This window comes from Culex pipiens, chromosome 3, assembly GCF_016801865.2.
Source record: "Culex pipiens pallens isolate TS chromosome 3, TS_CPP_V2, whole genome shotgun sequence".
Lineage (NCBI taxonomy): Eukaryota > Metazoa > Arthropoda > Insecta > Diptera > Culicidae > Culex > Culex pipiens.
The window spans coordinates 93070250-93082577 of record NC_068939.1 but is presented as its reverse complement, the minus strand read 5'-3'; the positions used below and the strand labels follow the sequence as shown (position 1 = coordinate 93082577).

The window sequence follows — 12328 nt, the reverse complement described above, 5'->3', positions numbered from 1 at the left end:
AGTTAGTGGGTAAGGGTAATGGCTATTCATCATAGAGGAACCGACTCGGTCCTAACCAGGTCCCAGTACCGAAAAGGACCTAATAAAAATAATTTTATAAAAAAAAACATCATAGAGGATGCGACCCAGTAATCAATGAATGTTGTTAAATGCTGTGATGTATTATGCATTCTCAAGGCAAACATTCGGATGATACGGATGAGACTATTCCCGGTTATTTGGATATTGAAATTTTCCATGTTTTGAAAATAAAAAGTTGCAACTTGTAACTGGATTTTTACAAACCTACGCTTGCAATACAATAAAAAAAATGTTCAAAAACACCTAAACTCCCAAGCTCAAGAAAAAGGGAGAATTCATAATTGTTTGAATGCAACTTCCGACTACCTGAGCTATCAGAATTTCCTTTAATCAAGAAAATAATATGCTCCCTTTTCGAAAAATTCTAATTCTGCTTCCAAAATGGATCAGATAACTTTCTAAACGTTAAGCTATTCCATCAGGGCCTGAATAAAATTTGTTTTTTATTGTTTCAATGTGATCAAAAGATGCCAATACGTAATACGGGTTTCATTGATACATAATCTGATTAGAGAGTTAAGCATACTAAACCAGTTTACAACAGCCATTCAAAGAAAACACAACACGTGCCACAAACGCTGCTGGCGCTACCAAAAACCAGTGGAAATACGACGAAATAGCAGCATCTAAAAACTAATATCCGAAAATCGTTAGTTGACTCAACGAAACCAATGAAGACACGTCGATTGGCAAGGACAAAATTAGCATTTAGTTCAATTAGTACGTGCATGATAACTAAGCGCGAAAAACGCTGTTTGTTGGAACCTCGTCAAAGTTTAGGATCCGCATGACGACGTTTCGATTGAAGATGCACTCGCCAAGAATGTGCCAAAAAATCGACGGCCAAAACTTGTCCACGCAAGTGGGCAGTTTCAATTCTCGATCATCTGATCTGTTTTCAAGGGCCATGAATCAAGCGGTTCGTGAAATTCCAAAATTTCGCCTAGTCAGAGCGTTTAGCCCCGACTCACGGCGTGGAATATATTAAAGTTGGCCAACAGCAACGGCCTGAACCTTATCACTCCACACTAATATGGGATCAACCGTGGTTCACGAAAATTCGCGCGCGACGTATCGGTCAGAAGCTTTTTGGCCAGAGGAGGGGAACTCTTATGTTTGTGTACGTCCACAAATACCTGCTTGTTTGGCAGCTCTGAGCTTTTGTCAATAGTGCTAAAGAAGACATTGCGGAAGGTGGGCGATTCTCACCAACATTCTCACATGGGAGGAAAATCACACAAGAGCCGACAGTTGCCAGGCGACGGCGTCGTCGTCGGCATGAAAACGCGCGTGGATGCTGATTGGATACTTTTCTTTTGCATGAGGAGTTTTGATTTAGTATTTTTTTTAAGATCAATATTCTGTTATTTTCGCAGACTTTGGATTAAAAATAACACCCCAAGCACTTTTAATGTCAAAAATTGAAATTGCAGTACAACCGAGAACACCTGAAAATGCATAACATAATTTAAATTAGTCAGCCCTACTGCGTTGTGTTCACCGCAGTGAGGATTCTAAATACGGATCACGTTTTTCAGTTTCTACACTACACCCAAAACTGGGCAGCGCTTGTTCGAGAGAATAATGGCATCGAGTCGAGAGAATAGTGGTACCATTCACGGGCACAGAGAACACAGCTCGAGATTGGCGAGAGAATTATTCTATCGAGGTTCATTTGCAAAAAAAAGTTCATCCGTCAAAACAAAAAACCAAAAGTGTCGACTACGGGAATCGAAGTTTCTATTTTTAGGGGTCAACTTTGGCTGTGTTTTTACTAGCATTTCCTATATTTTAAGTAAAAAGAAGTATGCAGTAATTTTTCTAGTGTCCCAGACTATGCCTTTACGCATTTTTTTACAATTTAAATGATACTGATGCCATTTTATAGCAGAAAATATGAAAAACATGCCAAAAATCGAAAAAGTGACTTAAAAACATGAAAAAAATAGATAGGCAAAATGTAATGATAGGAGGTGGTAGAATAGGCCAAATACTACCAAAAACAAACAAAAACTAAACAAGATAAATGCAAATAAAAATACTAAAAATTAAACAAGAAAAACATAAAACAAGAGAAGTAAAGTTTTTCGTAGAACAAAAGTTGCTCAAAATGACCTCCTGAACACGGGAAAAATAAAATTTTTCGAAAAACAAATTTGGGCAGTAGAGGGTTAACGAATGAACTCATTTGTTATGGTGTTGTGCGCTGATAGCACTATTCTCTCGATTTTGGCGCTGAGCCCTCAATAAATTTTGAGGGAACGATTCTCTCGACTCGGAATTTTGGGTTTAGAGACGGATGCGAGGACATACCCTGCCAAACGTTCGGATTTATGATTGCATTGGCGTTGTGTAGGGTATATCAAGCTATAAATTTTTAGTCATTAAACCAATCTAAGAGTTTCTTAACAGATTTGAAAAATCACTCAAATTTTTTCAAAAATCTTTGTTTCTGAACAGTTTTAGATGGATAAAAAAACCTTTTTTCAAATGTTTAAAATAGTTTCCATTGTTGTAAATTGGTGAAAAAAATATGTTTATTCAGCTGAGAACAACAATTTTCTTTTTATGACATTGTTGATTCTACCATAGGATGCTGGGAGATGGCTTTTCAAAGAATGGAAATTAGGATAGATAAATACATAGGGACGTGGCGTTACATCGTGCTGCCACCTGGTTTTTTTAAGTGCAAGAGTGGAAAAGTGCTGGGTCATCGTCTAAAAATAGACGGCGTCCTATCTCGCCCAGCAAAATGAAGTCGATAAAGTAGTCGGTTTCGATGAGAAAAAGTGGAAAACGTGGTCTAAAAATAGCGACGCCATCCCCCTATTATGTGACATCCATAAACCACAAGATCACTTTTTTGGAACTATCGAGTGCTAATTGGGTAGCACTTACGTTTTTTGACAAAACAGACAACGTGAAAAAAAGAAAACTGAAGACAATTTTTTAAGCTATTTGAAAATACTTTTTCAGAGATGCATGAGAATGAATACTATTTCAACATTGCCGTGCTATCTTGTCGCACGTCGCTTTTTGACGTTCCGAGAAAAGCGCGTTTTAATGTTTGACCTTGAAAAACCCAAAACTAGAGCACTCAATGTAAACAATAACTCAAACGTTAGCTTTGGTTGACCATTCTGTGCACTGTCCCGAAGTTTGGTTGAGTTGGTCTCTTTTGGTTGAGTTTGTTATAATTACAAATGTTTACGATACGTGTGTCAAATACGTTCTGTCCTGAATTCCCTTTGGCCAATTGTCGCGCTGTAAGTCAAAATGCACGACAAGATTGAAACTTCTTTCATATGAAGAGTGACAACAATGCTTCTAGTTTAAAGATCTGTTACCGATCTGTGGTCCAAAATTCAAGACTTGTTAACACTGGAACGCCCAACGTATGTCCAACTTACACGAACGCCCAAGCCTTCCAAAAAAAGTGGAACGGTAAATTAACTCGCTGGTTCTCGGGCATTAATCAACCAATCTGGATGATTCTTGTTTCCAGTGATTTGTGAATATGTCTAGATGATCCTAAAAATTTGCAGAACTTGATTTGAACAAATCTGTAATTTCTGCAACCAAAAACATCGTTCCACCTTTTTTAAAACGACTGCCTCCGCGGAATTTCTGGCGAATTTTATATTACACGCGCAAAAAAAAGTTGGAACGATGTTTTTGATCGCAAAAATTACAGATTTGATCAAATTAAGTTCTGCAAAGTTCTAGAATCATCTAGACATCCTAACTAATCACTGGAAAGAAGAATCATCTTGATTGTTTGAGCTATGCCCGAGAACCATTAACTTGAAGTTACCGTTCCAACTTTTTTGGAGCCTTGGGCGTTGGAATGTTAAAGTAATAAAATTCATTATTTGATTTAAAACGCATAATACAGTGCATTCTTCATAGTTTACAATCGATGTTACAATTTTTTACAGCAAATTTAAATTTGATTCTACATTATGTTTGCCCCCGTGTTTTTTTTTTTTTTAATTTTGAAACATTGGAACTAAAATAAAATTTGCAATGGCCAAAAGAATAAAAGAGGGCTTTTGTTAATTTGATTTGGTTAACCGCGGTGGATTTTCTTGAAATAATTCGAACTGTCAAAAATCCACCAAAACATCTACCACATAGATCACACAAAAAACTGTGGTAGAAAAGTATCCACCGGATCCAAAGATCCAAAGGATCTTGGTGGATTTTTGACAGTTCGAATTATTTTAAGAAAATCCACCGCGGTTAACCAAATCAAATTAACAAAAGCCCTAAGAAAACGATTTATGGCATCACCTCACTTAAAATATGTAAAAATCCTTATATGGGACATTTATACGAATATTTACAGTTCAACAATCTAAATTAAATACAAAGTATTTTGGAGTGATGATCAATTTTTTTTCAAGGTAATAGAAAGCTTAACCTCAACTGAATAATGATTTTCTAGTGATTTAAAAGACCCTGTACAGTGAATAAATCTCCAACTGGCTTAAGCCGACGCTCACAGATGATGACGATGATGGAGATGTCCAGCCCCAACAGAGCATCATCTCGTATGTCTTGGGCTAAAACTGCTGTCTTCTCTGTAGTTGGCGCAGCTCCATGATGCTTCTTGACCAATTAGATATAAATAAGACCACCGGTCATAACGAGCAACTTAGTTCGCCGGTGACAGTTGGGTAGAATTCTACAGTTCGGTGTCGAGTTCCGATAGTGGGCGGCCAGAGCGGGGGTGTTTCGCAGTCCAGTGATATTCGCGGATCTTCGCAAGAAAAGGAAAAAAACACTTGCAGCAGGTGGAACAAGAAAGCAAAAGTGTGATAAAACGTGGTTACTCAATTGCGTAATTACGATCGTCCTTGGACTGAAAGTGAATCCGCAATCGAACGAGAAGTGAAACCCAAGAACTAGAACATCCAGCAGCGGTGTGCAATGATGGTGAGTGGAAGTGTGAACTGGGTATCGTGTTCTGCTAGTGAGGAAAGGATATATCGGAAGGCACATGGTGGCACATGGAAAATGAGGAACTTTGTGGGATCTAGTGTTACAGAGAAGATCACGTGTTGGATTTCGTAACGATCGATCGTTCTTGGAATTATGTTAGGTATTTGAAGATAACTCAAAGAAGCTGTAATGCGGACTTTATGCAACCAATGGGTTCTACAGTCTAAAAATCAATTGAGTTTGTTCTTGTGATTAACAATTTGATTTGTGAAGTTCATTTGTGATATTCAAACTCCTTTAATTCATTAACAAATGTTACAACATATTTATTAAAAATAGTAAAGAAAAAATTGTATAAATCTCAAACTCCAATTTACTCTTGAAAAAAAAATCGTTTGTAGCAAAATAAATTAAGAATAAAGAATAAAGAAGTTGATTCAAATATGAAAACATATTAAAATTAACAGCTTAGTACAAATAACGTATTTGAACATTTGTAATAAATTATACTCTTACACCCAGAACTGGGCATCGGCATACGAGAGGATAAAGAGCACGATTCGGTAGTAAAATGGTACTGTGTGCGGACGGAGAGGATAAATCCCGAAATTACCGAGAGTACTTTACTCATGGTTCATTTTCCAAAAAAGTTCATCTATCAAAAAAAAAGTACCGGTACCGAGACTCGAACCCAAGACCTTCGGCATATTGAACCGTGCCTTTGCCGTATGGGCCACCATGGTTCGGTGACTAAATGGCGGTCGTTTGTCCATATAAGCCACTCATAGGATGAACTGTTCCAATGAACGAATGAACACGCGAGAGGACTATACTCTCGCAATATAGCACTTTCCTCACGTTTCTTTTCGTGAGGACTATCCCCTCGTTCTTTAACTTTGGGTGTAGCAATCACGGAATTGCAGACATCATCATCATGACATCAAAAATTCAATATTTTGCCTTCCTCACCTGGAGTCAGGCCAAAATCCTGCTCGGAAAATATATTTTTTTTTAAACGTCGTAGACCCACCTTCATGTATACATAACGACTCAGAATCGAAATCTGAACACCAAAATTGTTACTCTGTTTTCTCGCATTCGATTCGGATTAGGGTCCCATACATCGCTATTGAATTATTTGAAGTTTTAATAAGTAGTTCAAAAGTTATGTATAAAATGTGTTTTCACAAATATCCGGATATCACTTAAATGTATCATCATCCGACACATCGTTGATTAGGCAATTGGAAGACCTTTTCAACGAGTCCAAAACATTGAAGTTCTGGCAACCCTGCCTCAAGTTATGGCAACTTAAGTGATATTTGTGTACTTTTTTATTCTGGATCTAAAAAAATAGATGAAATTTGTGTTCAAATGTGTGTGTCCCATCATGGCACCCACTGTTTGTAAAGAGTGAGGAAGGCACCAACCACATAGGTGGATTAAGTTAGTTTTTATTAATACAAGTGAATGCACTGCTTTACCAAAAAATACATTTACGTGTATTTTTCTTATAACATTAAACTGTCCATGTTCGCATAAATGTCCCATATGCATTTTCGTCACTTTGAGTAAACTATGCAGGTTTTATTCTACAAAACCGGAGGAATTCCTGTTTTTTTTTTCAGCTTGCTATTTTTGCATATGGGACATTTATGCGAACAGCGACAGTAAAAGACGTTGTAAATTTCTTTAAAGATAGATTTAGATTTCTTAATTAGAATAACAATAAAAAAAAATGCATTAAAATATTTTCAACGGAAAGGTCAGCAAATTTCACTTTAAATTATCTCTTAAATAAATGTTTATTATTGCATAAAGATTGCCAAAATGTAGGATATCTTTATTTTCCTAATCTCAAAACAATCATTTGCTTTGCTGAAGAAAAACTGAAGATTCCTCAGCATTATTCTCTGTTAATAAACTATAATACTGTTTCCGTAGTTTATCTTAGTCGAATAAAAATATGACGTTTATCGGAAAATCTTAAATTGAGGTAAATATTTTTTTTAATCAAATACAAATGATGTGGTTAAAAAATATTTCAGTTAAGTTTAAATTTAAACAATTTCAAGCAATAAAAAAATGATTTTCACATACGATTCCTAAATAATGCAGTAATCTCTTCTGCATGAAGTCACTAAAAGCAAATCTAACCTTAACCCTTCACGATGTAATCAACCTTGCCCCTGGATTTGTACCTCGAGTCCCACTGAAGAATGAAGTGAACAAAACTCATTCAGCTAGATATGGTAACGAACAGCAATAATTTGTCACTCTTCACACCCACATCACGCCCCGGGTGATGAGTTCCGTCGAAGAAGCTGTGAAAATCCCCCCTTAATGGCCATTTCAACTCAATATCGCTGCTCGCTGGTCGAATCATGATGTGTGTTTCTAAGTAGATGATCACGTTCAAACAATGTAGGCAGAGGTGCAGTTCTAAGCAGAAATCTGAGAAATTAGCGACATTCATCTTGCGTACCCCGGATGTCTCATCGAGAATCAGGTTTAATCTGATGATCTGATTGGGATGAGCAGGATCTGGTAATCTTGCGGTGCGTGGGGGTACCGCAAAGCTGTGGTTTGCAATCAATCACATTGGTGATGTTAACGTTGATGAGTTGATTTTACAATACACAAGGAAATACTGATGAAGTATTACTTCTGGGATGTTCATTACATCAATGAACATGATATTCAAACAACTTAAAGTCAAAATAATAATGACATCAATAAACCCTGGCATTTCGAAATGCCAAAATTTCAAAATCTTTAAATGCGTGTTGATTTAGAATAAATAGTTTGAATTAAAAGTCAGTTAACAACAGTGATGATTCTTTCTCCTGAATATTATTTTAATAAATATCTGAATAACGCTGCTGCAAATTTTTCAGAGTCTATCGTTATGTTATCATTTTGAGCATTATTGAACCAATTTTTCCGACTTTTTTAGTTCTTTCAACCATCCATCAAAATAATAAAACTTTTTACCATAAAAATAATTCAAAAGTTTTGAAGTGAACTTTATAGATAATATCTTTTCTAAATAATTTACATTTTAAAATCAAAACCTGAAAATAAAACATGTTAAAGCATCTTGAATTGGAAAAACGATATTTCATTCAAAGAAAGGGGAAAAAACATTAAATGACTTTGTATCAGATTTCTTAAACTCCACAAAAAAATACTTTTCAATTCACAATAACAACGTCATCACGATCCGCAAAAAAGCCACTCAAAACTAGTTCCACAAAAACAGCAACCATTAAAATTTCGCGATCCAACATCTTGTTCGGATCGATTACAAAATCCGCTCGATTCTCGTCCGGCTGATATTTGCCCAAATTCAAATGAAATGGTATACTTGAGAACCATGACCTTCGAATACATTTGCCTACGTCCAGTAGCGCGCTCCGAGTTTGCATATTTGTCGACTACATTTTTCGCTAATGTTGATTTTTTCAATTTACACTTGCAGAAATTCACGATACTACTGGTGACGGCACTAGCTGCGGTTGCTCGGGCCGAGCAGTTTTCGGGATATTTTTACCCGAAACCGAGCTGTGCCTTCAACCCTGCTCAAACGGTTTACGTAACACAAACCGTTACCGACTACAACACCTACACGGAGACTGTCCAGGGACAGTACCAGCGCGATGAGCAGACCATCACCGAGTACTCCTCGATCTACATCACGTCGGCGTACACGCAAACCGTTCCGGTGTACCAAACTTTGACCCAAACCAACACGTTCACTGTGACGGCTCCGGCTCAACCACCACGTGTCGAGTACCGTACGATCACCCAGCCACCAATCGTTTCCACGTACACCACCACGCTCATCCAAGCTACTCCGGTCATCCAAACCGTCCGCGATGTCAGCACCGTTACGCTTCCGCCGCAAGTCCTGCCAGCGCAAACCATCTACAACACAGTGACACTTCCGGCGGTCACCCGTACTTCAACCTATCTTCAAACTACCACCGTCCCGGTCGTACAAACCGTCCGAGATGTCGTTACCATCACGGCACCGCCAGTAACTCTTCCGCCACAGGTCGTCTACTCGACAGTCCAGCTCCCAGCGCAGTACATCACAACGACCTCCTACATCACCACCACCACACCAGTTGTCCAGACCATTCGTGACACGATCACCATCCCACCGGTAACGCTGCCCGCTCAAACCCAATACCAGACCATCACCCAGCCGCCGGTGACCGTAGTTTCGACCGTCATCAATGCCACTCCAACGCCGGTTTACCGAACCATCACCAACACCCAAACGGTCACCCTGCCAGCTCCTCCAGCCCAGTACCAGACCATCTATTCGACCGTAACCCTTCCACCCCAAATTCAAACGGTCAACAACGTTGCCACCACGACCCTGCGTGATGTTCAGTACATTACCAGGACGATCACCAACACGCTGCCCGGAATCCAGCTGGACGCCCAGACCATCTATTCCACCGTAACGCTGCCGGCGGTCACGAAAACGTTCTGTGGTCCGGAGAACACCTACCTGCCCGCTGCCGAGGGACGAGGATTCAACGGATTTGGCGGATTCAGTGGCTTCGGGGGACAGCAGAGGTTCAACAGATTGTTCTAAATAAATTCAATTTGTTTCGTGAAGCCCTCAGGCCTTGCCAGGTTATACCAGGAATCTGCACTAACGCTTGTTTGTAGATAATCACGTTTCGAAAAAAACAAACTGCCAGTACCACTCATGTTTTGTAAATATTAAATGTAGGAAGCTTTACATACGCGTAGTAAAGCTTGCCTTTTTGTAAGAATCATGAACGAATAATATACTAGATCGAACAAAACCTCCTGTGTCATACTTATTGAGAACTATGCCAAGACAATCAATGTCACAGAAACCTTTTGATAGACCATCCTCAAAATATAAAGTTTAGCAGATGCTATATATTTTGCTAATTCTACCAACACAAGAGAAAATCAGCATAATCGTATTGAAACTAAACAACATTCAAAACACCAAACCATCAAAGCGCTTTCCACATCAATTAATAAAACTTAACTCATTCGCAAAACAAGTTTCCAGCGGGCATTGTTCACTTATCCAAAAACTGTCGCAAAAGACTTTAACGCGTCCAGCAAAAGGTGACGAACCTTTGTTTGGGCTTACGAAAACTTCGTGATGACGAGACAAAAAGAACCTCGCGCCTGTTAAGATGATTATTATTTTTTAAACACATTCCCACGCTTTTTGGGCTGCCCTACGAGCGACAAGTTCACAGAGCAATAATTGGAGCATTTTAAACCGCGTGGACCCAGCATAAAGTGCAGCAAAATGGCACTTGGTTTAACACAATTATACACGCTAATAACACCATGAATCGAAACGATTCTTGGACGGCAGAACAATCAGCACTCGGATGCAGGGTTGTTTCCAGTTTAACGCTTAATTAGATGCAGATCGCAGCGGTGGACCAAAAAGTGTAAACCAATTCATCACCAAATTCATGAAAATTCTTGAGCTTTTAGGCAAATTGGATGGTGAGCATCTTTGCGTATAATCTTAATGGATAGTTAATAACTTAGTCACGACATCTAAGGCTTCTACATAATTTGCATTCGTAAGTTCGTATATTTAAAACACTTTATCAAAGCAATTCTATGCTAAACTACTTAGGCTTATAAAGTTCATTTAATCCACGCAATGTAAAATCACAAAGTGAAAATCGTGAAAATTCTTACCAAATTGGCGTAATCTTGTCGCACGTCGCTTTTTGCGTTCGAGGAAAAACGCGTTTTATTGTTTTTAAACCTTGAATATACAAAAATTAGAGCACGCAATGTAAACAATAACAAACACGGTTTGTTTGGTTGACCATTCTGTGCAATGTCCCGAAGTTTGGTTGAATTTGGTTGCCTGAGTTAAGGTCGTAGAAGGTGTCCTTCAGTTTTGGGGCAATGACTGTCAATGATGGTCAATGAGTATTGTGGATTTAGCTGGTAGCTGGATTTTCTGGCATCTTCTCACGGTCATTGGAAACGGTCGTGGATAGACCTAGGGGTTCTCAATTGGATTGAAAAAGTTCAATTTATAGAAAAGTTATGGATTAAAATTTTGGTTTTTGATCACTTCTCCGACATCAGGAATAATTGTTTGAACATGCTAATCTAATCTAATCTAATCGAACACAAGCGCAGCCAGTCCAAAGAAAGCATCCGGGAAGAACTTATGGTTAGATTACGCCTCAAGTTCCTTCTTGTCATTATTAATGATTGCAGTACTTTCGAGAAACCCCGAAGTGTAGTACACTCACTAAAGCTGCCCGGCCTACTGCGTTGCATTAACCGCAAGAGACAGACTCTATGAACGGAACCCACATTTCATGGAATCATCAGGGGAAGAAGAAGAAGTGGGGACATACCGTACCAACCACTTCGAGTTATTTATAGAATATGGTGTGTGGTGTGTGTAGGGTAATCGTTGGGAAAGGGATTGTTGTATTATATAGTTAATGACCTTGTGACATTTTTCACCACTACGGATTAATTCACTCAAGGGGTGACAACCCCTCGGTGGTCGAATGGCTAGAGCATCTGACTACCAATCCAAAGGTGTGAGTTCGAATCCCACCTGGTTCCATGCGTTTTTTGTTCATATTCGAAGTTCAATTATAGTCGAATAATTTCAAGGAGACCGGTCGGGAATCGAACCCGGAACCTTCCGCTTATGAGGCGGGAGCCGTAGCCATTAAGCCACGGGCCGGTCTGGAATAATTTTTTGAACATGCTCGCCAATTTTTTATTCAGTCGGAAAAATATTATTTTTCTTCTTTCTTTCACTACTTTCATTTTAAATCACATGAAAAACCCTAATTCTGGCTCGATGCCACCATCATGCGACCGCGTGCTCCGTTTGTTTGTCAACAAAGCTGCAGCTGGATGGTGAGACGATGTGAGGGGGGAGAGATTTGGATATTTTTATGCCCGCATCTGGTCCGCCGCCCATTTCGTCGGTCGTTCAGCGGACGGTCGTTTCCAACGACCGAGTCCAGCTAGGAACTGATCGTACAATAAATTGATATGAAAAAATAATCACGATATGTAAAATGCTTTTACAAACAAAACAAAGAAAACCATTTTTTGATTGATACATTCTGAATCAAGATTTGAATTTTTTTCTAAAACAAACATGGCCGCCAAATGGCCGATCTGGAATGATGCCTTCCATCATTGCCGTATAAGGCATTGAGGCATTGAAAGTTGCACAAAATGGCGTCCCTCACTTAATTTGGCCCAAAGTCGACGTGTGACAAGATAACATGGA

The 12328-nt window shown here is 38.9% G+C and overlaps 1 protein-coding gene across 1 annotated transcript; it reads left to right on the top strand.

Annotated features, from left to right (window-relative positions):
• The first annotated feature begins 4725 nt into the window (after positions 1 to 4725).
• Positions 4726 to 9851, top strand: LOC120413427 (mucin-2-like). The gene is made up of 2 exons (XM_039574238.2): positions 4726 to 5019; positions 8507 to 9851. Exons 1-2 carry the CDS (start codon positions 5014 to 5016, stop codon positions 9632 to 9634), a joined length of 1134 nt encoding a protein of 377 aa, XP_039430172.1. The 5' UTR covers positions 4726 to 5013; the 3' UTR covers positions 9635 to 9851.
• The last annotated feature ends 2477 nt before the right edge of the window (positions 9852 to 12328 follow it).